The sequence below is a fragment of the Bufo bufo genome, chromosome 10 (genome assembly GCF_905171765.1).
Source record: "Bufo bufo chromosome 10, aBufBuf1.1, whole genome shotgun sequence".
In the NCBI taxonomy this organism is placed as follows: Eukaryota; Metazoa; Chordata; class Amphibia; order Anura; family Bufonidae; genus Bufo; species Bufo bufo.
The window spans coordinates 4296754-4321209 of NC_053398.1; the positions used below are offsets into that span (position 1 = coordinate 4296754).

General features: G+C 49.0%; 2 protein-coding genes across 2 annotated transcripts in view; one reads left to right on the forward strand and one right to left on the reverse strand.

The window, feature by feature from the left end:
• ZDHHC13 (zinc finger DHHC-type palmitoyltransferase 13) overlaps positions 1–10746 on the forward strand; it is a 34604-nt gene extending 23858 nt beyond the window's left edge. The window contains exons 11-17 of the mRNA XM_040409793.1: positions 1824–1948; positions 2210–2272; positions 6736–6829; positions 6994–7077; positions 7156–7313; positions 7756–7853; positions 9696–10746. Of these exons, the coding sequence (XP_040265727.1) occupies positions 1824–1948; positions 2210–2272; positions 6736–6829; positions 6994–7077; positions 7156–7313; positions 7756–7853; positions 9696–9834 (761 nt within the window). The 3' untranslated portion in view covers positions 9835–10746. The remainder of the gene's footprint in view (positions 1–1823; positions 1949–2209; positions 2273–6735; positions 6830–6993; positions 7078–7155; positions 7314–7755; positions 7854–9695) is intronic.
• A 2956-nt stretch (positions 10747–13702) lies between these two features.
• CSRP3 (cysteine and glycine rich protein 3) lies at positions 13703–23178 on the reverse strand. Its single transcript, XM_040409115.1, has 6 exons — positions 23024–23178; positions 19849–19977; positions 17622–17790; positions 17159–17291; positions 14435–14528; positions 13703–13915 (listed from the first exon to the last, which is right to left on the reverse strand). The coding sequence occupies exons 2-6, from the start codon at positions 19958–19960 to the stop codon at positions 13839–13841; spliced, it is 585 nt and encodes a 194-aa protein (XP_040265049.1). The 5' UTR covers positions 19961–19977; positions 23024–23178; the 3' UTR covers positions 13703–13838.
• Between the last annotated feature and the right edge of the window lie 1278 nt (positions 23179–24456).

The following is a 24456-nucleotide window of genomic DNA, read 5'->3' on the forward strand; positions in this document are numbered from 1 at the left end:
TTTTTGTTTTACGTTTTTACTTGGGGTTCTGCAATCAAATGACACCCTGAGTAGAGTAGTCCAGTAATAATAGCTAGCCGCAATCAAGTCTAGTACCGTACTAGACACGTCAAAGACTGTCTGTGGCCGAACCTGAAATATGCACTTCATGGTTCAGCAGCAGGAGACTCCCCACCTCTGTTCTTTCTGCAGTAGGAAAAAAAGGATTCCTCTCCACCCCTCTGCTAAGCGCTGCCCTCCGTCATTCACCTGTTAAAAAACAGATCGGCAGGAGATTAACCCCTATGTTCTTTGCAGGTTTTCTACATTACGTTTTCTGTCAGGATCAAGGCAGAATTTTTTTTTTCTTTTAAAGGGGTTATGCAGGAATTTGATATTGATGCCCTATCCTCAGGATGGTGGTGGACTAACTGCCGGGACCCCTGCCGATCAGCGTTCTGTGAGTGCTTGGGCTTCTTCCTAGGCCAGTGAAGTCACTGTACATCAGTCACGTGGCCTAGGCACAGCTCAATCCTATTGGTATACTATATTTTTATAGTCACACATGGCACGTTGAGCTAACATTTAATCAGGCGACAATCATAGTTCCGATCAGAAGCTATTTACAGCTCCTAGGTGATGTCAAAGTCAGATTGGAAAGATAAAGATCCGTTTAAATCAAATGCTAAAATGTAGAGCTCAGGGTTTTCTAGGCCAGCGGAGACCCCCTGACTGCTAGGTGACTATTGTCTGTCATCTAGGGTCTACCCAGAAGCGCCCGGACAAGAGTTTTCCCTCCGCATTTTAAGTTATACAACTGCCACCACTTAAACAGGATTAGACAATCAGAATATCAGTTTTGTTTTAAAACGACCAATAGACGCATGTTTTAGGTTTGAAATTTTAAATTAGCCAATTAGATGTCCTCCACATGTTAGTCAATGGGTAAAAATGGTATAAGAAGGAAGGTTAGGAAGAAATAGACTGAGAGGCGTGAACTGAGGTAAGATCATTCTGGGTATAAGTAGGTTCATTCATCATTAGAGCTGTAAACCTTGCTGTATCTGGGCCTGATAACCGGAATAAAGCTTCATCTCCGGAAAAGAACCGGATTGCTGCCATCATCATTCATCTTAACAACAAGTCCCATTCGAGTGAGTGTGGCTGAGCTCCGGTACCAAGCACGGCCGGTATACAACGTACAGTGAAGGGCTCCAGTGAGCGCAGCGGCCTCTTCGAACAGCTGATCACCCAGAATCCATTGAGTCGGACCCCACCAATCTGATATTGATGATCAGTCCCGAGGATAGGTCATCAATATCGAATTGTTGGATAACCCCTTTAAAACTGTTTTGCAAGGAAGAGTGGGCTGAAATTCTTCAACATCCTAAAACGAGGCTGAGATCCCGTTATAGGGAGTGTTTGGCTGCAATTACCGCTGCGCCAGTGGTCAGTTTTAGGGGGACACTTACTTTTTGACATGAGTGATAGATAACTTTGGTGTTATCTCCTTTCTGTTTGAGAGGCCCCAGACAACGAGCTGATTGTGGGGCGTCCTGTGGCTCTTATTGCCAGTCACTGACCGATCCATTTCCCTCCACCAATGTGCAATAATTTCCGTTCTTTCTTTTGTCATTTACGTCCTTTCTCCTCCTTTGGTTGAACTTGATTGACACGTGTGATAAAAATATGGTTCAGTGTCACATGGCACCCATTGAAACCAATACATGGATGATCCAGGTCCTGCACGTTCTAGTGCAGCACAAGGAAAGGGGGTGTTCGTTAAATCTGTGTCTGGGGGCAATGGTTTTCTTATGTTCCTTAATGAGGTTGCTATCAATCACATTTGGCTCAAGCAACTGTCCAGGTGCCATTTGTGATCAGCGTCTTTCTGCTTTTGTATTATTTCTACAAGACGTGGAGAACAGACCCCGGATACATCAGGTGTTCGGAAGAGGAGAGGAAACAGGTGTGCTGCTCACTTACTGGGCTCTTCATGGATGTAGTATTGCCGCCAATCCTCTGAAATCCCAGACAGGGGAACAAAATAAGACGATTACAGTGCACACATGGAAAAACCCCAATTGTTTGTCTCAGTAGTGGAAACGAGCAAGTGGCAGCAGCGGATCTGCAAGGGAGCTGCCGGACCAAAGGAGGGATCTATGTCTCCCGCTGTTTGTCAGTAACATGTTTAATAAAGTAATTTACATTTTTTTCTTTTGTTTTGCAGACCATTATCGCACTTGCTGACTCCGGGTGCCTGGACATCAGACTGTTCTGCACGTCCTGCCTGGTACGTCCCTTCTCTATTCTGTAACGGGGCTGTGACATTTAGGTTACTATAGGGACAGGTGGCTTCTTGTTTCTGGGCACTATTATTCGTAATGATTCCTCTCTATTGTCTCCAGCAATGAGCGATCACGGTTGCAAAATAATCCATGCGGTTATTGTGAACTAGTGATGCAAGTCATAACTAACGAGGCTCGTTCTAGGCAATTTACCAGCTCATGTAAAACTAGAGCACTTATGCAATGATCTTTTAAACATTAGGATTTCTCACCATGCATGTATTGAGATGTTAAAGGGTACCTATACTTGTAAATAAAAATTTCTTTTAATATACTTCATTTATTTTTTGTCTTCCATGCTATAAAGAAGTTTAGGTGCCTATAGCGATTTGCAGTCCGTAGTCACGTACATTGCTGTGCACGGGAGTACGGATTCCTCTGAGGTTGCACCGAGCCCAGTACAGGCAGAGGTTCCATAGCACATCGCTGTCTGTACCAGCACTGCTCTCCTAAAGCCTGGCATAGATGTGCTATGTCAGGCTTCAGCAGCACAGGTACAGGCAGAGGAGAGATGTGCTAGGCTGAGCTTCTGCTAAAACCTTGGATGGTGCAGGGTCTAGCGGAGTGAGTGGGCACAGGGCTCATTGCTCCTCTGCCCGTGCCCGCTCTGCTAAAGCCTGAGAGAGCCCATGTATGCTAGGCTTTAGCGGAGCAGCACTGGTACAGGCAGGGGCAGGAATGTGCTGTGGTGCTCGTGCCTGTAAGCGCTCAATGCGACCTCGGGGGAATCTGTACTCCCATACACGAGTACATGCGCTATAGGCATCTGGACTTCATTGTATCGCATGGAAAACCCCAAAAAATTATGGGGGTTGTAACGGACCGATTCAGCAGACAAGGGGTTAAAATCCGTTTAGGCGATAAGCCCCTTTCTGAGAGACAGGCACAGCTACTGCAGGATACACCAACCTCCCGAACTGGATACAAAATAGCACTCCAAACTGGAACCTCACGAATAGCTGCTAGCAGACGAACAGGGATCAGCTTACACTTCTGGCAATCGGTCTTCTAACAGCATACAGTGAATCCCCCCAATAACGAGACAAGGCTCCGTGTTGAGGGTCAAGCAGTGGTCTGACTGTACTTCACGTACAGCCTCTTTTATTCATAAACCACAAACATAGTACTGCCCACAGGGGTTTGAAATACAACCAATCAGTAATTTACAACACATACAATGTAACTACAGCAACCAATCGTTCACGCCTCCAGAGGACCAGAATGAAGACTGTGACATAGGACAAATACAACATATCCCCACAATGCATCATGGTCTCCTCCTCTCTGTCCCGGAGACAACCTGAGGAGCAATCCAATTATCTCTGAGGACAAAGGGAGATCGCCAATACACATGTGAGGACAACAGAACAGACATCACCATTTAAACACACAATGGGACAATGGCACAATAGAAACACACCCAGCATTTTCCTCCCAAGCTGACAAGTTACACTTATTATAAATTGTTCCAACTTTGTGAGTTTACATTGGCCATACATATAACTAACATCAATTTAAACAGTATAACTTGGGGACAAACCTATCCAAAATTCACTTGAATAGGTTCAGGGGTTTAAAAGTTAGTATATGGCCCATAATCCAGGGGCAAGAGGCCATCAGCCAGTCCTCTCCAAAACCCAGTGGCGAGGTTGGTTTCGCCACACATCTCCCCCCCCCCCCAGGGAAGACTAACCAGATACCTGACCTCACGCCGGTCGGTACCTGAGTTAGTCTGGCAGCCCACCCACAACCCAATACTGGACCTGTTGAATTTAGTAGCCTGTCTCTGTCCAGTGAGTCCACCAAGGTTATGTTGGAAGCTGGTACTCCCGGTCTCTGTGTTGCTCCTTGGCATGGAGTCTGGTTGTTGGAGGGGGAGACCGACTGTCTCTACCCCCTGTGCTGTAAATGCAGAGACCACGGTCCCATCTGCACTGTTGTGGGGGTTACTGTCTCCCCCTGGTGCGTTAAGCTGCCGCTGGGGAGAGGGGGTAACGAGCTCCTCTCCGATACATACTTCCAGCCGCTGGGGAGGGCGACCGACCGTCTCCGCTCCCAATACAGTGTCCTGCTGCTGGGGAAAGGAGACTGGGCTCTCTATTCCCTGCTGGACACTCTGCCGCTGGGGAATGGAGACTGGGCTCCCAATTCCTAAAAAATCACTCTGCTGCTGGGGGGCAGGAACAACTACCTCTGCCCCCTGTAACTCAGCCTTCCGCTGGGGAGGGAGGACGCTGCTCTCCTCTCCCTGCACTTCACACTGCCGCTGGGGAATGGAGACTGAGCTCCCAATTCCCTGCAGGACCGGTGGAGAGACCTCGGTCCCATCTCTACCGGCCACCTGGGGTCCTTCCCAGTAACACTCTACAATATCTGCCCAGCTGAATGGGTCTGGATCTGGGTCTGTCACCTTACCGTCCTGCTGAGCCTTCTCAATGGAGTGGAAGAGATCTCGGTAGTCCTGCTCCAGTTCCCACTCCAGGGTTGCTAGGTGAGCCAGGTCTTGCTCTACCTCATGGGGGTCATCCCACTCCTGCCTAGCCTCCCTCTCATAGAAAATGTCCTGAAGTCTGGACTGTACAGGGCTCCCGAAGTCAGGCTCTGCAAAGGACTCCCATAACAAGCCAGGACCATAAAACTCCTCTCCCTCTGGCTTGTCATGTTCGGCTGTCCAGGGTATATACTGTGCCATATACCACCAAAGCGCCTGGTAGGCATCCTCCAGCCATAGCTCCTGCCATACCCGGTGCTCTAGTTCCTTCACCCATTCCTCCAGGGGCTGCTCTCCCAGGAAGGGCATCCGCAGGGCCACTTGCTTCTGCAACCGCTGCTCTTCACTGGGGAGACTCTCACCCCTCTGGTATTGTAGATTATCCAGGGCCTGGTACCAGATGCCTTTCCTTAATGCATCCCGGCCATCCAGGTCCTCCTCCTCGTATAACACTGCTGGTTCCATCCTGCTGCTGTCAGGGACGCTGTACTGGGACATGCGTTGTCCTTAAATTGTAGAATCCACAGAAATGGTGTCTCCTGTAGCTGTCCTTCTGGCTGTAGGAACGATCCCGCTGCTTGCCACCAATGTAACGGACCGATTCAGCAGACAAGGGGTTAAAATCAGTTTAGGCGATATGCCCCTTTCTGAGAGACAGGCACAGCTACTGCAGAACACCAAGCTCCCGAACTGGATACAAAATAGCACTCCAAACTGGAACCTCTCGAATAGCTGCTAGCAGACGAACAGGGATCAGCTTACACTCCTGGCAATCGGTCTTCTAACAGCATACAGTGAATCCCCCCAATAACGAGACAAGGCTCTGTGTTGAGGGTCAAGCAGTGGTCTGACTGTACTTCACGTACAGCCTCTTTTATTCATAAACCACAAACATAGTACTGCCCACAGGGGTTTGAAATACAACCAATCAGTAATTTACAACACATACAATGTAACTACAGCAACCAATCGTTCACGCCTCCAGAGGACCAGAATGAAGACTGTGACATAGGACAAATACAACATATCCCCACAATGCATCATGGTCTCCTCCTCTCTGTCCCGGAGACAACCTGAGGAGCAATCCAATTATCTCTGAGGACAAAGGGAGATCGCCAATACACATGTGAGGACAACAGAACAGACATCACCATTTAAACACACAATGGGACAATGGCACAATAGAAATACACCCAGCATTTCCTCCCAAGCTGACAAGTTACACTTATTATAAATTGTTACAACTTTGTGAGTTTACATTGGCCATACATATAACTTGCATCAATTTACACAGTATAACTTGGGGACAAACCTATCCAAAATTCACTTGAATCGGTTCAGGGGTTTAAAAGTTAGTATATGGCCCATAATCCAGGGGCAAGAGGCCAGCAGCCAGGCCTCTCCTAAACCCAGTGGCGAGGTCGGTTTCGCCACAGGGGTCATTTATTAAGACCGGTGTTTTAGACCTATAGCTGGGGGTGGATCCGCTGGAGTTATGTAGAGGCGCCGGCTTCCTTGCTGGCTTAAATTTCGACAATTTTGTACACCTAATACAGACGTAGAAAATCATAAATGAGACTGGCCTGCCGGCCCTTCCCTGCCCGCACCACGTCCACTTTTTTAGGCCTGGCGTGAGTGGAGAAAAGTCGCAGATTGCGGCGCAGATAACTTTTGCGCTGCATCTACGCCAGAAATATGCAATAAACAGGCCAATTTCTGTTAGTAAATGACCCCTAAACCCAATGGACCCGATTATGTCAGAGGGATCAGTTATGAATGGAACCAAAGTGCAAGCGTGAACTGAGCCTCTTACGTAGATATTTGAGCCCTCAGCAGATAGATGATATAGTCCAAAGCATCACTGTTTCTAATGCTGTCGTCTATGTATTTTCATTAACCCTTTGTATATTCCTACAGGTGAAGAAGCCGCTCAGGTCGATGCACTGTCATGCCTGCAATGCCTGTGTGGCTAAATTTGACCAGCACTGTATATGGACCGGGCATTGTATAGGTGAGGGGCAGTAACTTTCTGGAGGGGCATTTTCCCGTAGAATAAAAAAAATAAGCGTTAACCTAAGTGAAGAGTGAAGGGTTGTCACCCAGCTTTCCCAGAGTCCTGTGTGGCAGAGGTCATACCGTATTTTATATAGTCCTATACGATTGTGTCTCCTCCAGGTGCAGGGAACAATCATTACTTTGTGCTCTTCCTCTTCGCCCTTGTGGTCATGGGGCACTGGATGATGTACGCCTCCTCCATATGTAAGTACTGGGCCCGGTGGTTGCGGCTTCTGGTGTGACAGGCTTGTGATCTTGTCTACATTTCTTTCTTTCTTGCAGTTTGGGTCAATCAGTGCTCCAGCAATCTACAGAAGGATGGCATTCTAGGTTTCATCGGAGAGATTATATCGTGTTCCCCATGGGTTCTGTATATCTTCATCCTTGTGTGTTCTCTCACAGTGTGGTCCACAATGATGCTTATACTGCAGATATACCAGGTGACGTAACACAACCAGTATACAGATGTAGCCTGGATTATGGTGACCACCTATACGAGGGGGTGGCACTGCTGTGTATCCACTGTAGGTTGTAATAGCCATCAGTAGAGATAAGTACAAATTGTGTCCCGTGAAATGTGGTTCAGCACAGCGTGCGCTCGACTGCTGTCCCATTCTCAAATTCCTCCGTCCTGCAGTTGTCCAGCTTTGGGGAATGGTGATCAATAGGGGTCTCAGTGGTCGGACCCCACCAGTCCAATGCAGAGATGATAAATGCTTTTGGCTGGAATACCCCTTTAACATATTTATTTGTCAGTGCAATGTGAGCTTCCCCGTCACTGGTAGAAAGAGACCTTTAATGCTGTGGAAATAGAGCACGAAATGAGTCATTTTGGGGAGGATGGGATTGCTGATTGTTTCTGTGATCCGTGTCTTTGCATAGGTCACATTTCTGGGTCTGACAACTCAAGAAAGATTCACTCTCCAAATGCAGAACAGATTCAGTAAGCAAAAAGTGTCCCTGCGGAGATCTCCCTTCAAGTAAGTATTCTCTGTACTGACATGGGTGCTGCTCCCAACAAAGCGGATGATGTGGAGAAATCTCACATAAATCGCCTGAAATTTCTCTGATGCTTACTGGCCTGTCACCAGTAGAGGGCACACTTTCTTTATGGGGGTTTTTCTGCTTGTACACATGGGTGACTTGCTCTCCATTCACTGCTATGGGGGAGCACTTGGCTATTTTCTGAAATCCCATAGCAGTGAATGCAGGGGTAGCCGCCCATCTGCCGCTTGCTCTCTATTCACTTAGGGGCCCTGTTCTTCAGTTAGGAGCTGGGACCTGCACCTATTGGATGTTAATGGGATATCCAATCAATAATCCAAAAATGTCCAGATGGGACCACCCCTTTAAGTTTTACTTACATATTCTATTGACTAGGGGTGGGCGATATAGACTATATGCAATATAAACTATATAAATTTGGCCAACGACTGAGATTTCGTTTATATCGCCATATCGCGGTAGAACATGGCATGCGCCACTCTCGGCACGCACCATGTTCTCCTGAGCCGGCACAGTGGAGAAGGAGGGAGTCCTTCCCTCCCCACTGTGTGCGGCTGCCGCTGACCACCAATGAGAACAGACTAGGAGGAGGAGGGGAGGGACTGTGGCCACTGCGCCACGAATTAGAACAGAGTAGGAGGAGGAGGGACTGTGGCCACTGCGCCACGAATTAGAACAGAGTAGGAGGAGGAGGGACTGTGGCCACTGCGCCACCAATGAGAACAGAGTAGGAGGAGGAGGGACTGTGGCCACTGCGCCACCAATGAGAACAGAGTAGGAGGAGGAGGGACTGTGGCCACTGCGCCACCAATGAGAACAGAGTAGGAGGAGGAGGGACTGTGGCCACTGCGCCACCAATGAGAACAGAGTAGGAGGAGGAGGGACTGTGGCCACTGCGCCACCAATGAGAACAGAGAGGAGGAGGGGAGGGACTGTGGCCGCTGCGCCACCAATGAGAACAGAGAGGAGGAGGGGAGGGACTGTGGCCACTGCGCTACCAATGAATATAGTTAATATGTCTGAAAACAAACGTAGCCTGCATGTGCCGGCCATATCCCATACCTAGCCTCTATTACTGCGCGCAGTGATCCGCCGCAATTAACCCCTCAGGTCCAGGGTGGCAGCTTCTGATCGGAGCTCCAGCAGTGTAATCGCGGGGCTCCGATCGGTTACCATGGCAGCCAGGACGCTAATCAAGCCCTGGCTGCCATAGTCGGCTCCCTGCTGCTGTGTGCACTGTGCACAGGGCCGCAGGGACAGTGTGAGGTCCTATTCACCCTGATAGGACAAGGGTTCGAGCCCCTAAGGAGGCTAATAGTTATTAAACCCCCCCCCTCCCCTGAAAATATAGAATATATCGCACATGCTTAAAATTATATTGCAATATAGATTTTAGGCCATATCGCCCACCCCTACTATGAACATAAAACCCCTTAAAGAAAGCACACCCCTTAGTGGTGACAGGCCAGAAATCCCCAGTTGAATCATTGTACAGTGAAAAGTTCTCCAGGTGCCGATCAGTGCTGAGCACTTCTTTTTTTCAGTTGTTTTAAGGGGAACCCCAAACCCCCCTCCCCTTCCCCTGAGTTGTACTTTCTCTTCTAGCTAAGTTACTGCAGTCCTTTTTAGCAGCTATCCTTTAGTCACAGTCGCCCAGGCTCCATAGAATTGCTTAGCCCCGGCCTCGAGGAAAGTCAGGTGAGATATCGGTGAGGACAGTAATGGCAGCTCGTTCTCTCATACACCCCTCCTACAGTGCGGATCCGCAGTCGCTGTCAGCCGAGGTGCAGTGAATCTCTGTATTTTCTATATTCCAGCCGCGGCTGTATCCAGAATCTGGCAGATTTCTTCCATTGTCAGTGTTTCGGGTTGATAAAAAGCAATCCCGTAGACTGGACGCAGCAATTCCACAACATCTTCCAGGCCTCCATGATGAAGAGAGCCCAGTCTGTGTAGAGGGATCTCGCGTGACCCGGAAGCCATTCAGTGCCTACTAGTTACCACTATCCCCCAGGTGATGCCCTAGGACAGTAACACCTGGGGGACCCTTGTAAAGACCACCCTCCGGAAGGGACCTGCAGAACACCCTGCTGTGCATGGACAAGATGCGGATAAGATTCTCCAGACTTTCCCAGTGAAACCTGTGTGCAGATCGGCTCAGCTGGATATTTCGGAGCAGTGCTAGGTGTGTGTATATATGTATTCCTTCCTCATTCCACCCTTTACAGATTTTGTATAAAAGAACAAGACAACAATGTATGTAAAATCCAGCGCTTTACTCGTGCACTGATGGGACCACCCCTTTAAGTTTGCGTACGCTACCTGGACGGCGTCTCTGATGTTTAGTTTTAGTTTTTTTTCTTCATTGACTAATTTAACCTAAAAGAATAAAAGGTAAGAGAGGCAGCTGCTCCTCCAGGACTGAAGAGGGCGACGTGATCCATTAGCTTTTTAGTTGGACAGTCCCAATTCACATAGGGTTTGATGACAATCTTTTTGTCTGTTAGGCCCAGCAGAGCACATGCCGGGTTAGATGTTAACCTGTCGTATGCTGCTGCTGGAGCTTAGGGGCTGGATGAAGAATATTTCCATTCATTGACAGCAAGTGGAGATCTCAAACATTAAGGAATTGGATGAATTACATTAGAAATCTGCAAAGTTTTCACTTAAGCTTAATTTACACAAGATGGGACAAGGTCTAGGAGTGCAGTGCGACCAGGCTGCGGAAACCACACGTGGGTGACCCCTGTACCTGTACTTGCAACTTAAAGGGTATGTTAAAAAAAACTAGAAAAAACCCTGATGCAGAATCGGCTTCAGGAATCCATGTAGTCTTTTGTCTATTCCCATCAAGAATGGACACCTTTTTAAAAAAAAACTCAAGTTAGGGGGAAAAAAAGCCATGTCTGAATTCATAGGCGGATTCCCCATTGACATCAATTGGGGAAGATGTGTAAAAAAAAAAAACCTCTGTAAACAGAACCAAACCAGGGAATGTAATATGGTTTCTTTGCAGAGACCCTGATGCACATTTAAAGGGGTTGTCCAGGTTCAGAGCTGAACCCGGACATACCTCCATTTCCCCCCCGGCAGCCCCCCTGACTTGAGCATCGGAGAAGTTCATGCTCTGATGCTCTCCTTTGCCCTGGGCTAAATCGCTCAGGGCAAAGGCATTTTCTGGTAACGTCCATAGTGCTGCCAGGCAGAGGCTTCCGCCCAGCAGTGAGCCCGGTGACATCACCCGCACTGATGGGCTGGCTTTAGCGCTGCCATAGCCTTTAAAACGGCTAGGGCAGCACTAAAGCCCGCCCATCAGGGCCAGTGACGTCACCGAACACACTGCTGGGCGGAAGCCTCCGCCCCGCAGTGTGTTATAGTAAATAAAAGAGCCCTTGCCCTGCGCGATCCAGGGCAAGGGAGAGCATCGGAGCATGAAGTACTAACATCAGGGGGGCTGCCGGGGTGAAGTTATGGGTATGTCCGGGTTCAGTTCTGAACCCAAACAACCCTTTTAAAGCTGAAAAAACTATTAAAATATTGAAATAATTTTCCAAAGCAGTTGAGTTATAGCCGCAATTCACTGCTCTCTGAGAGAACTACAGCTCTGGATGTGACTAGAGTGCAAAACGCAATGTACATTGAGAGCCATATAGGATAGGTTCACACAGGGAGTGTTCATTATGTTAAGTGCCTTTCTAGCAGTTATGGAATGGACCCTCTTAGCAGGGTCAACCCTATGAAACGATGCATGCTGTCACTTAGGGTAGATTCTGCTGATTAAAATGATACCTGTGAAAATCAGTTGTGGCTTTTTGAGAAAAATCACCTTTATTATTTATGCAAATGAGGACTGCACTAGAAAGCTGGCCTATCCTCAGCTTTCTAGTGCAGGCCACACCCCTCGGTTTATTAGGGTTGACTCCTTTGAGGAGTGCAAGGGAACCTGTCGCCTCTAACAAACATCCCAAGCCGGCAGCAGTACCCGAGAGTAGCCGGCAGCAGTACCCGAGAGTAGCCGGCAGCGTGTTTGTAACGATCATTTTCTTCCTGCAGGCAGATAAAGCAGAAGCTGTAAAAACGTTCTTTAATCCCTGGCCGGTGCGCTTCTCTAGTCAGGCTTGACATCACGGGGGCAGCGGCCTCCTTGCTTCAAGTCACGGTAACCACGCCCCCTTCCCCACCCCTTCGCTGTGATTGACAGCGCTTATGCACGACAGTTCGGCTGGCTTTGCTGAACTGCCGGCTGTCAGTCACAACGAAGGGGTGGGGAAGGGGGCGTGGTTACCGTGACTTGAAGCAAGGAGGCCGCTGCCCCCGTGACGTCAAGCCTGACTAGAGAAGCGCACCGGCCGGGGATTAAAGAGCGTTTTTACAGCTTCTGCTTTATCTGCCTGCAGGAAGAAAATGATCGTTACAAACATGCTGCCGGCTACTCTCGGGTTCTGCTGCCGGCTACTCTCGGGTACTGCTGCCGGCTACTCCTCGGGTTCTGCTGCCGGCTACTCCTCGGGTTCTGCTGCCGGCTACTCCTCGGGTTCTGCTGCCGGCTACTCCTCGGGTTCTGCTGCCGGCTACTCCTCGGGTTCTGCTGCCGGCTACTCCTCGGGTTCTGCTGCCGGCTACTCCTCGGGTTCTGCTGCCGGCTACTCCTCGGGTTCTGCTGCCGGCTACTCCTCGGGTTCTGCTGCCGGCTACTCCTCGGGTTCTGCTGCCGGCTACTCCTCGGGTTCTGCTGCCGGCTACTCCTCGGGTTCTGCTGCCGGCTACTCCTCGGGTTCTGCTGCCGGCTACTCCTCGGGTTCTGCTGCCGGCTACTCCTCGGGTTCTGCTGCCGGCTACTCCTCGGGTTCTGTTGCCGGCTACTCTCGGGTACTGCTGCCGGTTTGGGATGTTTGTCTGGTGACAGGTTCCCTTTAAGACAGCCTGTCTTCAAAACTGTCTTAAATAGGTGGATGCCCTCCCCCCTTAATGTTTGAGAATCCAGGGGTGCAGCATATCCCCCATATGTTTCAACTGTTACTTCACCACCCACTGGAGGAGAACAAGTGAAATCCATACAATGAAATTGCTTTATTCCGGCATCTGACACTCCACACATTCCTCTCATGAGACTAGGCAGAGGGTTTTTGTGCTATTGTTGTTTTTTGTTTTGTTTTTTACATTGAATTATGGCAGATCTGTGTTTTTTTTTTTTGTTTTTTTTTGTTTTTTTTATAACCGCCCAATAACCCAGAATATTTGGTAAGCCAGCGTCTGTCCTGGGGCGCACACCCTATGCCCCTATGTATATTAATAAATCATTTCTTACAATTTGACTGTGTTTTCCTTTCTTATATTTTTTGCCATTTTGTTTTGCCTCAAATAATTGCCCTCTGATTACTTTCACTTGATGACGGGGCTGGATCATGATAGGAACATCTTGTTCTCTTTATATATTAATTTATTAACTCTTCACTTACTCAACAACCTGAATATATTTGGGGGGACGTGGTGCCATCTTATACTTGGTGAAGGTGGAAATATGAAAATATGATCTTGGATCCGCAATGTTATATTGGGTTAGAAACCAATGGGAAGCCAGCATTCAGCCTCACATGACCAATGGGAAGCCAGCATTCAGCATCGCCTGACCAATGGGAAACCAGCATTCAGCCTCACACAGCCAATGGGATTCAAGCATTGACCTTCCTACAACCAGTGGGAATCCAGCTTTCAGAATCGGTAAACAATGGGGTTCCTGCGTTCCGACGCACACAACGACCAGTGAATCCCGTGGATAGACCTGGCCTGTGCGGCAGTTGTAGACCGCAAACTCTAGTTCACATTCAGAAAAAAAAACTTTATTTCCAAACTTAATTGTCAAACATTCCAGAAGCGGTCCGATCTATAATGAGAGTATTTCCAGAATCGAATTTCTTCAAGTAATGTGAACGTTTCTCGTCGTAAACCATGAGGACGCTTCACCCTTCTTTCTGCTCCACCTGCGTCAGGCCCCCAAATCCTATTCCTTTTGGACCAAAGTTTTTTGCGTAACAAACTGGAGAAGAAGAAAGAAGGAAGAGACTATTATTAATGTGATCATCGGTGTGAGCGGCCGATACCCAGCAATAATCAAGAGCATGCTAGGAGTTGTAGTTGAAGATCCACAGGTTGCTCGCTGCCTTTTCTCTGAGACCAATGTCACACGGATCTTTAAAGTGAAATGTAAGAGGCAATATCCGTGGCTTGGTGGATTTCTGCAGACATTACACTGGGAAATACCTTCGTAGAGCCCCCGCCAGGACCTTCCACCACAGGCACTGCTAGACGTGGGGGGCATGAGCGTACCTCTGCTTGGTCTGGGAGGACAGTATCACAGAATGCTTGTAAGCGGAGGAGGAGACCGGGAGAACAGACTGCAGCTGACGCGCTCAAACTCATCCCGTGTAAAATGACCACTAATGCAAGGAACAGAAATCTCTAGGGGCTCGACAACCTGAAAAGGACCTGTTATGGTGGTGCACCAGACGGACCCTCAGGACACTCCTTGTAATGATATATATGAAGTATCTCTGACCTTTACAGTAGATTTCTCCGTCCTTCTCTGTGACGGTGGTGGAGTCCAGGCTTTTCCCACAGATTTTACACCGGAAACAGGTTTTATGCCAGGGCTGCGAAAAAAAAAGATCATAATTCAACGCCTTAAAGATGCCGTCACCTAATCTGAGCATTTTAGACCGCTTGGATCAGGTTATAGACTGTTTGGCCTCCATTACAATGGTACCTCCAAGAGTCTGTGTCCCTCGTCGAGATCGTGAAAAATACATTTTATAAACCTATGCAAATTAGCTTTGGCAAGTGCCCAAGGACGGCGTTACTGCCGCAAGTGCCCAGGCCCCTCGGCGATGTGCCCAGAAAACCACACCTTCTTATCTACTATCACGTCCTCCTCTGCCTGCCAGATCTTGCGCGTGCGACGCTCCACGGTTGGCCCGCACATGCCCACTGCTCTGCCCGTTATGAGCAGAGAAACCTCTAGTCCTATTGGGCATGTGACGGTCTTTGGCGTGAAATCCAGCCGGTGGAAGTGACGAGCGACACCCAAAGACTGGAACATGCGTAATATGACTAGCAGTTCCTCTGCCCATAATGGGCAGAGCAGTGCACATGTGCGGGCCAACCGTGGAGCGGCGCATGCGCGAGATCTGGGAGGCAGAGGAGGACGTGATGGTAGGAAAGAAAGGCGGGCCAGAGGTGCGGTTTTCTGGGCACATCGCCAAGGGGCTTGGGCACTTGTGGCAGTAACGTCGCCCCTGGGCACTTGCCGTAGCTAATTTCCGTAAGTGTATTTTTCACGATCTCGACGAGGTACCATTGTAATGCCAAACAGTCTATATCCTGGGCTGAGCTATGTGCGAGTAGTGGAATCCACATTCGAAACACCATCAACAGCCCCCATTGACTGATGTAAAAAGAAACTTGATGTGAAAATAGGGCTCCCCAGAAGTAGAACCATTTTCCAGGGGTTCTTCCATGGTAACGGGGTTGCCCTAATACATATTGGTGATGGTGAAGGCAGCCTGCCATGTAGTCCCCGGGATGTGGGTGTGCAGCCTGCCCTGTAGTCCCCGGGATGTGGGTGTGCAGCCTGCCCTGTAGTCCCCGGGATGTGGGTGTGCAGCCTGCCCTGTAGGCCCCGGGATGAGGGTGTGCAGCCTGCCCTGTAGTCCCCGGGATGTGGGTGTGCAGCCTGCCCTGTAGTCCCCGGGATGTGGGTGTGCAGCCTGCCCTGTAGTCCCCGGGATGTGGGTGTGCAGCCTGGCCTGTAGGCCCCGGGATGTGGGTGTGCAGCCTGCCCTGTAGGCCCCGGGATGTGGGTGTGCAGCCTGCCCTGTAGTCCCCGGGATGTGGGTGTGCAGCCTGCCCTGTAGTCCCCGGGATGTGGGTGTGCAGCCTGCCCTGTAGTCCCCGGGATGTGGGTGTGCAGCCTGCCCTGTAGGCCCCGGGATGAGGGTGTGCAGCCTGCCCTGTAGTCCCCGGGATGTGGGTGTGCAGCCTGGCCTGTAGGCCCCGGGATGTGGGTGTGCAGCCTGCCCTGTAGGCCCCGGGATGTGGGTGTGCAGCCTGCCCTGTAGTCCCCGGGATGTGGGTGTGCAGCCTGCCCTGTAGTCCCCGGGATGTGGGTGTGCAGCCTGCTCTGTAGTCCCCGAGATGTGGGTGTGCAGCCTGGCCTGTAGGCCCCGGGATGTGGGTGTGCAGCCTGGCCTGTAGGCCCCGGGATGTGGGTGTGCAGCCTGGCCTGTAGGCCCCGGGATGTGGGTGTGCAGCCTGCCCTGTAGGCCCCGGGATGTGGGTGTGCAGCCTGCCCTGTAGTCCCCGGGATGTGGGTGTGCAGCCTGGCCTGTAGGCCCCGGGATGTGGGTGTGCAGCCTGCCCTGTAGGCCCCGGGATGTGGGTGTGCAGCCTGCCCTGTAGTCCCCGGGATGTGGGTGTGCAGCCTGCCCTGTAGTCCCCGGGATGTGGGTGTGCAGCCTGCCCTGTAGTCCCCGGGATGTGGGTGTGCAGCCTGCCCTGTAGTCCCCGGGATGTGGGTGTGCAGCCTGCCCTGTAGGCCCCGGGATGAGGGTGTGCAGCCTGCCCTGTAGTCCCCGGGATGTGGGTGTGCAGCCTGGCCTGTAGGCCCCGGGATGTGGGTGTGCAGCCTGCCCTGTAGGCCCCGGGATGTGGGTGTGCAGCCTGCCCTGTAGTCCCCGGGATGTGGGTGTGCAGCCTGCCCTGTAGGCCCCGGGATGTGGGTGTGCAGCCTGCTCTGTAGTCCCCGAGATGTGGGTGTGCAGCCTGGCCTGTAGGCCCCGGGATGTGGGTGTGCAGCCTGGCCTGTAGTCCCTGGGAAGTGGGTGTGCAGCCTGCCCTGTAGGCCCCCGGGATGTGGGTGTGCAGCCTGCCCTGTAGGCCCCGGGATGTGGGTGTGCAGCCTGCCCTGTAGTCCCCGGGATGTGGGTGTGCAGCCTGCCCTGTAGGCCCCGGGATGTGGGTGTGCAGCCTGCTCTGTAGTCCCCGAGATGTGGGTGTGCAGCCTGGCCTGTAGGCCCCGGGATGTGGGTGTGCAGCCTGGCCTGTAGTCCCTGGGAAGTGGGTGTGCAGCCTGCCCTGTAGGCCCCCGGGATGTGGGTGTGCAGCCTGCCCTGTAGTCCCCGGGATGTGGGTGTGCAGCCTGCCCTGTAGTCCCCGGGATGTGGGTGTGCAGCCTGCCCTGTAGTCCCCGGGATGTGGGTGTCCCCAGTCAGCATCGGACACTCACCAATCCGCCTCCCATCACTTTCTCAGCAGCGTAGACCGATTTTCCACATCTAGGACATTTTTCCATGGTGCCAAACTTCTGTGAGAACTTGGAGGTGTGTGTGGTGGTGGGCGAGCCGCGGGACGGATGTGTCCTGTGAAAACACCTGGATTTAGCTGTACATTTTCCAGATTTAAACTCAAAGGCCTTTGAGAAATGAAACCGTCTTGAGCACTGACACATTGTAGCAAACAATCAGGACGGGAAGGAGAGTTATGATGAGCTGTTTATCTCATAGAGGATTGTGTAGACTGCATACAACTGTAACAAAACCTCATGAGTGAGAGGCATGAGGTTGGGGGGGGGGGGGTTAGGTTCAGGAATTAAACAAGAATGTTATTTATTGACAGCAAGCAGAGATATTGAAAATTGGAAGGAAATGAAAATATATAATGCACAATGTGACTAAGTAGATTGTACTCACTGAGCAGCTTCAATCCCAAATCTCTCTCCTGTGTCGGTGCTCAGGCAGCCGGCACCTTGTCCATGGCCATAGCCCTTCGGGCCGTACTTTCTCCCATAACAGGACTTGCAGTAGATTTCAGATTCATGTGCAGCGACCGTGGTGCTGTCCAGAGCCTTCCTGCAAACCACTGCAAAACAGCACAAAGATACAGGAACCGGGTGTTTAGGCGGGTATCACCAACATTTCCAACTTGTAAAACTTATCATTCAAGGAGCAAAAAAAATCTGCTGCCAATATATAAAACATGGGTGATCCGACTGCCCCAAATCGTGGCTCCTAACAAGTAGATTTGACAGATTCCTATTCCTTCAAGAACAAAGCTAAATACAAGATCTGATTTATCCTGTTCCAATCCCGAATAACATCCTGCATTATACTCCAGAGCTGCACTCACTATTCTGCTGGTGCAGTCACTGTGTACATACATTACTGATCCTGAGTTACATCTTGTATTATACTCCAGAGCTGCACTCACTATTCTGCTGGTGCAGTCACTGTGTACATACATTACTTATCCTGTACTGATCCTGAGTTACATCCTGTATTATACTCCAGAGCTGCACTCACTATTCTGCTGGTGCAGTCACTGTGTACATACATTACTTATCCTGTGCTGATCTTGAGTTACATCCTGTATTGTACTCCAGAGCTGCACTTACTATTCTGCTGGTGCAGTCACTGTGTGCATACGTTACTTATCCTGTACTGATCCTGAGTTACATCCTGTATTATACTCCAGAGCTGCACTCACTATTCTGCTGGAGGAGTCACTGTGTACATACATTACTTATCCTGAGTTACATCCTGTATTATACTCCAGAGCTGCACTCACTATTCTGCCGGTGCAGTCACTGTGTACATACATTACTTATCCTGTACTGATCCTGAGTTACAGCCTGTATTATACTCCAGAGCTGCACTCACTATTCTGCTGTACTGATCCTGAGTTACATCCAGAGCTGCACTCGCTTTTCCCAGAATGCTCATTAGCAATGCAAGCTCTGTGAATATACTGTACATACAGGGAGGGTTCAGCTCTGCAGCCTGCACAACTCTCTGTACTATATGGCGATAGAAGTCCTGTGTTTTGTGTGCCCTTCTGTCGCCCTTGCACTGAACACTACATGAAACCCAATATGAAAATGGCCTTAAGCTGTGGTCTCACAGTCCAGGACACGGTGCTCCCTAGATAATGTCCAGGGTCTGAGAAGTCAGCCTCTATTTCTGTCCTCACAACCAGCGCACATTGTGACTCATCCCGGGGTATCTGGACTTGAGGACATCTGCCAACCCCGCGGCGGCTGGAGGGACGGAAACTTTGACGGATAAATCGCGGTTATTCTTGGAAAAGTCTGGGACAATTTGCTTTGACAGATGCAGGGATCCCATTGAAGTGATATTGTCAGAATATCTCTGAGGCTTGTCATCTGGCACCCGCAGCCCCCACAAAAATATCAAGAAGCTGAGATACGTGAGAGAGGGCGGAAGCCAAAAACATGTCTGCAGCCCGTCCTTGCAGTAAACAGAGTGCCGAAGCAACAGTAAGGTGGCTTTCAGACTACCATAAAGTCCAATGGACAGTGCAGATACACTGGAGCCACCGGTCATTCAAAGGTCCTGATGGAGCAGAGACAGAAATAGTGGCAACGCCGTAGACAAAGGACAACAGGTAAATGGTGAACCTGGAGCCTCGTGTTAATCAAAAAATTGATAAAAAAAATTGAAAAAAAATAGGATTTTTATTCTGCCTCTCTGTGCAGTTGCTCTATACACAGGACATCTACTCGGTACTTACACCCTGCGCCCTCGCTCTGCAGTCCCCAGTGCGGGTGCTGTGCGTTCACGTCATTCATTACACCCGCGCGGAAAACTCTCTTGTGTGAAAGGGGCCTAAGACCTCAGAGACAATAGGGTCCTGATGAGAAGCAAGGCCGGCTCGCTCCACATAACACCCACAGGATCAGATGGCGCTCTACTGCTGGCATGCTGTATAGAATCCATATACATGATATATCCACGCACCCAGCAGGACTACATTATTGTTCCTCTATATCACTTCCTATAGGCCTGCTATAATAACTCCCCCCCCATCCCCCCCCCGGGTATCTAGCCACTGATGCCACTGCTGACGGCTCACCACTTTAAGAAATGGTTGAAAGATTCAGTTCTTTACTTCCTTACTCACTGCATATAAAACATGGCTTGTGGAAGCTGCGTCCATTGCACTGGATCTCCTCTGCGTGGTAAACCGTCTTCTCACAAGCTCCGCACTTGGCTCCTCCACCCAGATTTGCCATTGTCCAAGTATAAAAGTCTGGAGAATAAACTATTGTCCAATACAGAGAGAGTAGGATTATGTGATACATATCTATACAAATCTATGCTACATGGAAACCATCAGCACGAAGGCTAGCTATTGCTGGTGCAAAGAAATGGTACTTTTCCTAGTGGAATGATATGATAAAATTCCTAAATACAAAATACATAAAGGGGTTTTCTGGTTTATGAATAAAGGGGGAGATTTATAAAAACTGGTGTAAAGGAAAACTGGCTTAGGGTTCTTTCACACTTGCGGCAAAGGATTCCAGCAGGCTGTTCCGTCGCTGGGACTGCCTGCCGGATCCGGCAATCCGGACGCAAACAGATGCATTTTTCAGACGGATCCGGATGCGGGTCGGTCTGACAAATGCATTTCAATACTGGATCCGTCTTTCCAGTTGTCATCCGGAAAAACGGATCCAGTATGTACCTTTTTCAAATTTTTAAAGCTCTGCGCAGACCGCAAAACCGGATCCGTTTTTCCGAAACACTTGTGGCCGGATACGGCATTAATGCATTTCAATGGAAAATAATGCAGGATCCGGCATTCCGGCAAGTGTTCAGGATTTTTGGCCGGAGAGAAAACTGCAGCATGCTGCTGTATTTTCTCCGGCCAAAAAACATAAGAGGGACTGAACTGATGCATCCTGAACGGAATGCTCTCCATTCAGAATGCATTAGGATAAAACTGATCAGTTTTTTTCCGGTATTGAGCCCCTAGGACAGAACTCAATACCGGAAAATAAAAACGCTAGTGTGAAAGTACCCCTAGTTGCGCTTTTTTTTAAAATTTTCAGAGCTCCTTTGGAAAATGAAAGGTGGGATCTAATTGGTTGCTGTCGGCAACTCAGAGAGTTTTCTTTTACAGTTTTGATAAATCTCCCCATTAAAGTGTAATCGCGTATAAATGAAAGGTTTTGCTACTTTCTAACAGACTTTGCCTTTTAATTGTGGAGTATTTATGTTGGTATATTAGTTTGCTGTCAGTGAATAAGGACCCTTGTTTCCATTCAGAGGCAGGGATCCTGTACACAGCTAGCCCTGCTCTCAGCAGAGAAGTGGATACTATTGTATCCAAACAGCCCAGACTTCAGACTGATACATTGTAGCAAATTATCAACTGATCATGAGATCCAGGAACATGGTATATAACAACAATAAACCTTTATGTAAATGTAATCACAGGATTAAAATGAACATAGATAATAAAAGTGGAGGGCATCCATGCCAAAAAAAGTGCCATGCCGGTGGTACAGTGTACAGAAAGTAAAACACCACAGCTCGCCATATCACAACCATAGGGCATATCATGAATAAGACGGTAAGTACATGCCTGAAATAAAGAAATGGATCCAGCTTCCAATAAAAGCCATGACCTTTTCTTCCAAGCAGTAAAATCCGAATATAACCCAGTGCACAAACGTCTACGTGTTTTGGATGATGATTTGAGACCTTTACCAATGACGTCATAAGTCAGGGTCTGAAATCCATAATCCGAAAAGCGTAGACTTTGTTTGTGCACTGTGTTATATTTGGATTTTACCGCTTGGAAGAATAAAGCTAATCGCTTTTATTGGAAGCTGGATCCATTTCCTTATATTCCCGATTCCAGGCATTTCCGCGCTTTCTAAGTGATTATAGCAGGTGAGAGCTGCTGTCGCTTTTTCTTTGGACTGAGTAAGTACATGCTATATGCAACTAGTGAACATAGGCGGCCATACAGACCAGTAAATGACTCCATTCTACACCAGTCCTGCTCCCAGATGAGAGGTGGCTACTAATGTATCCAGTCTATGACAATAAGAAATAAATACATTGCCAGTTTGCTACAATGTATCAGTCTACAGTCCAGGCTCACAGAGCACCATCTAGACTGCAGACAGTTCTATTTGCTTCTCGGTTGGCAGCAGGACTGGCTGTGGACATGGTTACTGCCTCTGAGTGTTCTCATTCACTGACAGCAAACAAATATCTTGAAAATAGCCAGTAATTGAAACAAACTGCAGCCGAACCACAACTGTAAGAGCCGAAATCTGCATGAGAAGTGCCCGCTATATACTATAATGAAAACTGTTCTGGGTCATGGTTGCCAGAACCCAATTTTACATGCCAAAATAGCCCGCACCGCCAGCACCAGCCATATAACGGACCAGCACTGATACTGCGTAATAATGTTCAATTCAAGTCTGTGTTGTAAGAGTACTTTCACACTAGCGTTTTTGTTTTCCGCTATTGAGTTCCGTCACAGGGGCTCTATACCAGAAAAGAACTGATCAGTTTTATCCTAATGCATTCTGAATGGAGAGCGATCCGTTCAGGATGCATCAGTTCAGTCCCTCTTCCGTTTTTTGAATGCAGAAAATACCGCAGCATGCTGCAGTTTTCTCTCCGGCCAAAAATCCTGAACACTTGCCGGAATTCCGGATCCGGTTTTGCAGTCTACACATGCGCAGACCTTTAAAAATGTGAAAAAGATAAATACCGGATCCGTTTATCCGGATGACAATCGGAAAGACGGATTCGGTATTGCAATGCATTTGTCAGACGGATCTGAATCCGGATCCATCTGACAAATGCCTCTGATTGCGTCCGGATTGTTCGAGCGATGGAACTGCCTGCCGGAATCCTCTGCCGCAAGTGTAAAAGTAGCCTAAGGAACCACAATTCACAAAGGATTTGGCCAGACTATAGCATCCGTATTGTAACCATCTGAGAATTATAAATTGCAACATTTGCGTTGTATCCGTTATATCCGTTATATAATTTTACAACCACGTAGGGACAGATGGAAGAACCTACAACTGGGTTTGTTAGACACATAGATCTGCATGGGAGCTGTATACACAAAACAGCAGGAGACCTTCTCTTTTAAATCACTACAATTTGCAAAGTTGCCTTATGGTTAATATTAGACTCAGAAATAACAGAAATTAAGTTCATGAAAATTGTAATGTAAATCTGATAGAGAAGAGAATCAGCCGGAGTGCATTGTAATGATGCGGAGAGGTCCAGAATAGATGCCTCCCAGACACAACACTCACCGCTCCGCGAGCAGTCCTCTGGAGAGAGCGCAGGCACTGGAAGGTCTGGACAGGTTCCTGGACCCTTTAAATTCCCCGGAAAGAGCTTTCCCTGGGTGATGATTGATGAAGAAGAACATCTCTGAAATCAGACGGCCAAAAATAGCTCCTGATCAACCCCTGGATCTAAGGCCGCCAGCGAGGGGAGCCAGATAACAATGCCTTCTGGAATTTCACTCAGGAGCAGAGCTTTCCAGAACAAGGGGGGCTCAACTGGTCTGCCCCCCACCCCACACACAAACCACACATGGGATTTCAGGCAGCAGAGAAAGAGTTAACACACAGAACCACCAAAGGAAACAGCCACAATGGTGCAGAGGATGACAGTAAACTGAGTGGTAGGATCCCTATCAGTCCTGTACCCCAAGTGTCAGTGTCATTATCCTGTACCCCAAGTGTCAGTGTCATTATCCTGTACCCCGAGTGTCAGTGTCATTATCCTGTACCCCAAGTGTCAGTGTCATTATCCTGTACCCCAAGTGTCAGCGTGTCATTATCCTGTACCCCAAGTGTCAGTGTCATTATCCTGTACCCCGAGTGTCAGTGTCATTATCCTGTACCCCAAGTGTCCGTGTCATTATCCTGTACCCCACGTGTCAGTGTCATTATCCTGCACCCCAAGTGTCGGTGTCATTATCCTGTACTCCAAGTGTCAGTGTCATTATCCTGTACCCCGAGTGTCAGTGTCATTATCCTGTACCCCAAGTGTCGGTGTCATTATCCTGTACCTCAAGTGTCAGTGTCATTATCCTGTACCCCGAGTGTCAGTGTCATTATCCTGTACCCCAAGTGTCAGTGTCATTATCCTGTACCCCAAGTGTCAGTGTCATTATCCTGTACCCCAAGTGTCAGTGTCATTATCCTGTACCCCGAGTGTCAGTGTCATTATCCTGTACCCCAAGTGTCAGTGTCATTATCCTGTACCCCAAGTGTCGGTGTCATTATCCTGTACTCCAAGTGTCAGCGTCATTATCCTGTACCCCAAGTGTCAGCGTCATTATCCTGTACCCCGAGTGTCAGTGTCATTATCCTGTACCCCAAGTGTCAGTGTCATTATCCTGTACCCCAAGTGTCAGTGTCATTATCCTGTACCCCAAGTGTCAGTGTCATTATCCTGTACCCCAAGTGTCAGTGTCATTATCCTGTACCCCAAGTGTCAGCGTCATTATCCTGTACCCCAAGTGTCAGCGTCATTATCCTGTACCCCAAGTGTCAGCGTCATTATCCTGTACCCCAAGTGTCAGCGTCATTATCCTGTAACCCAAGTGTCAGTTTCATTATCCTGTACCCCAAGTGTCAGTGTCATTATCCTGTACCCCAAGTGTCAGTGTCATTGTCCTGTACCCCGAGTGTCAGTGTCATTATCCTGTACCCCAAGTGTCAGTGTCATTATC

Excerpts from the sequence above, each read along its gene's own strand:
- CSRP3 (XM_040409115.1), bottom strand. The coding sequence starts at position 19,960 with ATGGCAAATCTGGGTGGAGGAGCCAAGTGCGGAGCTTGTGAGAAGACG. Across the intron at positions 17,791-19,848 it reads CAAGCCATGTTTTATATGCA|TGGTTTGCAGGAAGGCTCTG; the intron begins GTGAGTAAGGAA and ends GCTGTTTTGCAG. Across the intron at positions 13,916-14,434 it reads CGGAGAAATCTACTGTAAAG|TTTGTTACGCAAAAAACTTT; the intron begins GTCAGAGATACT and ends CTTCTTCTCCAG.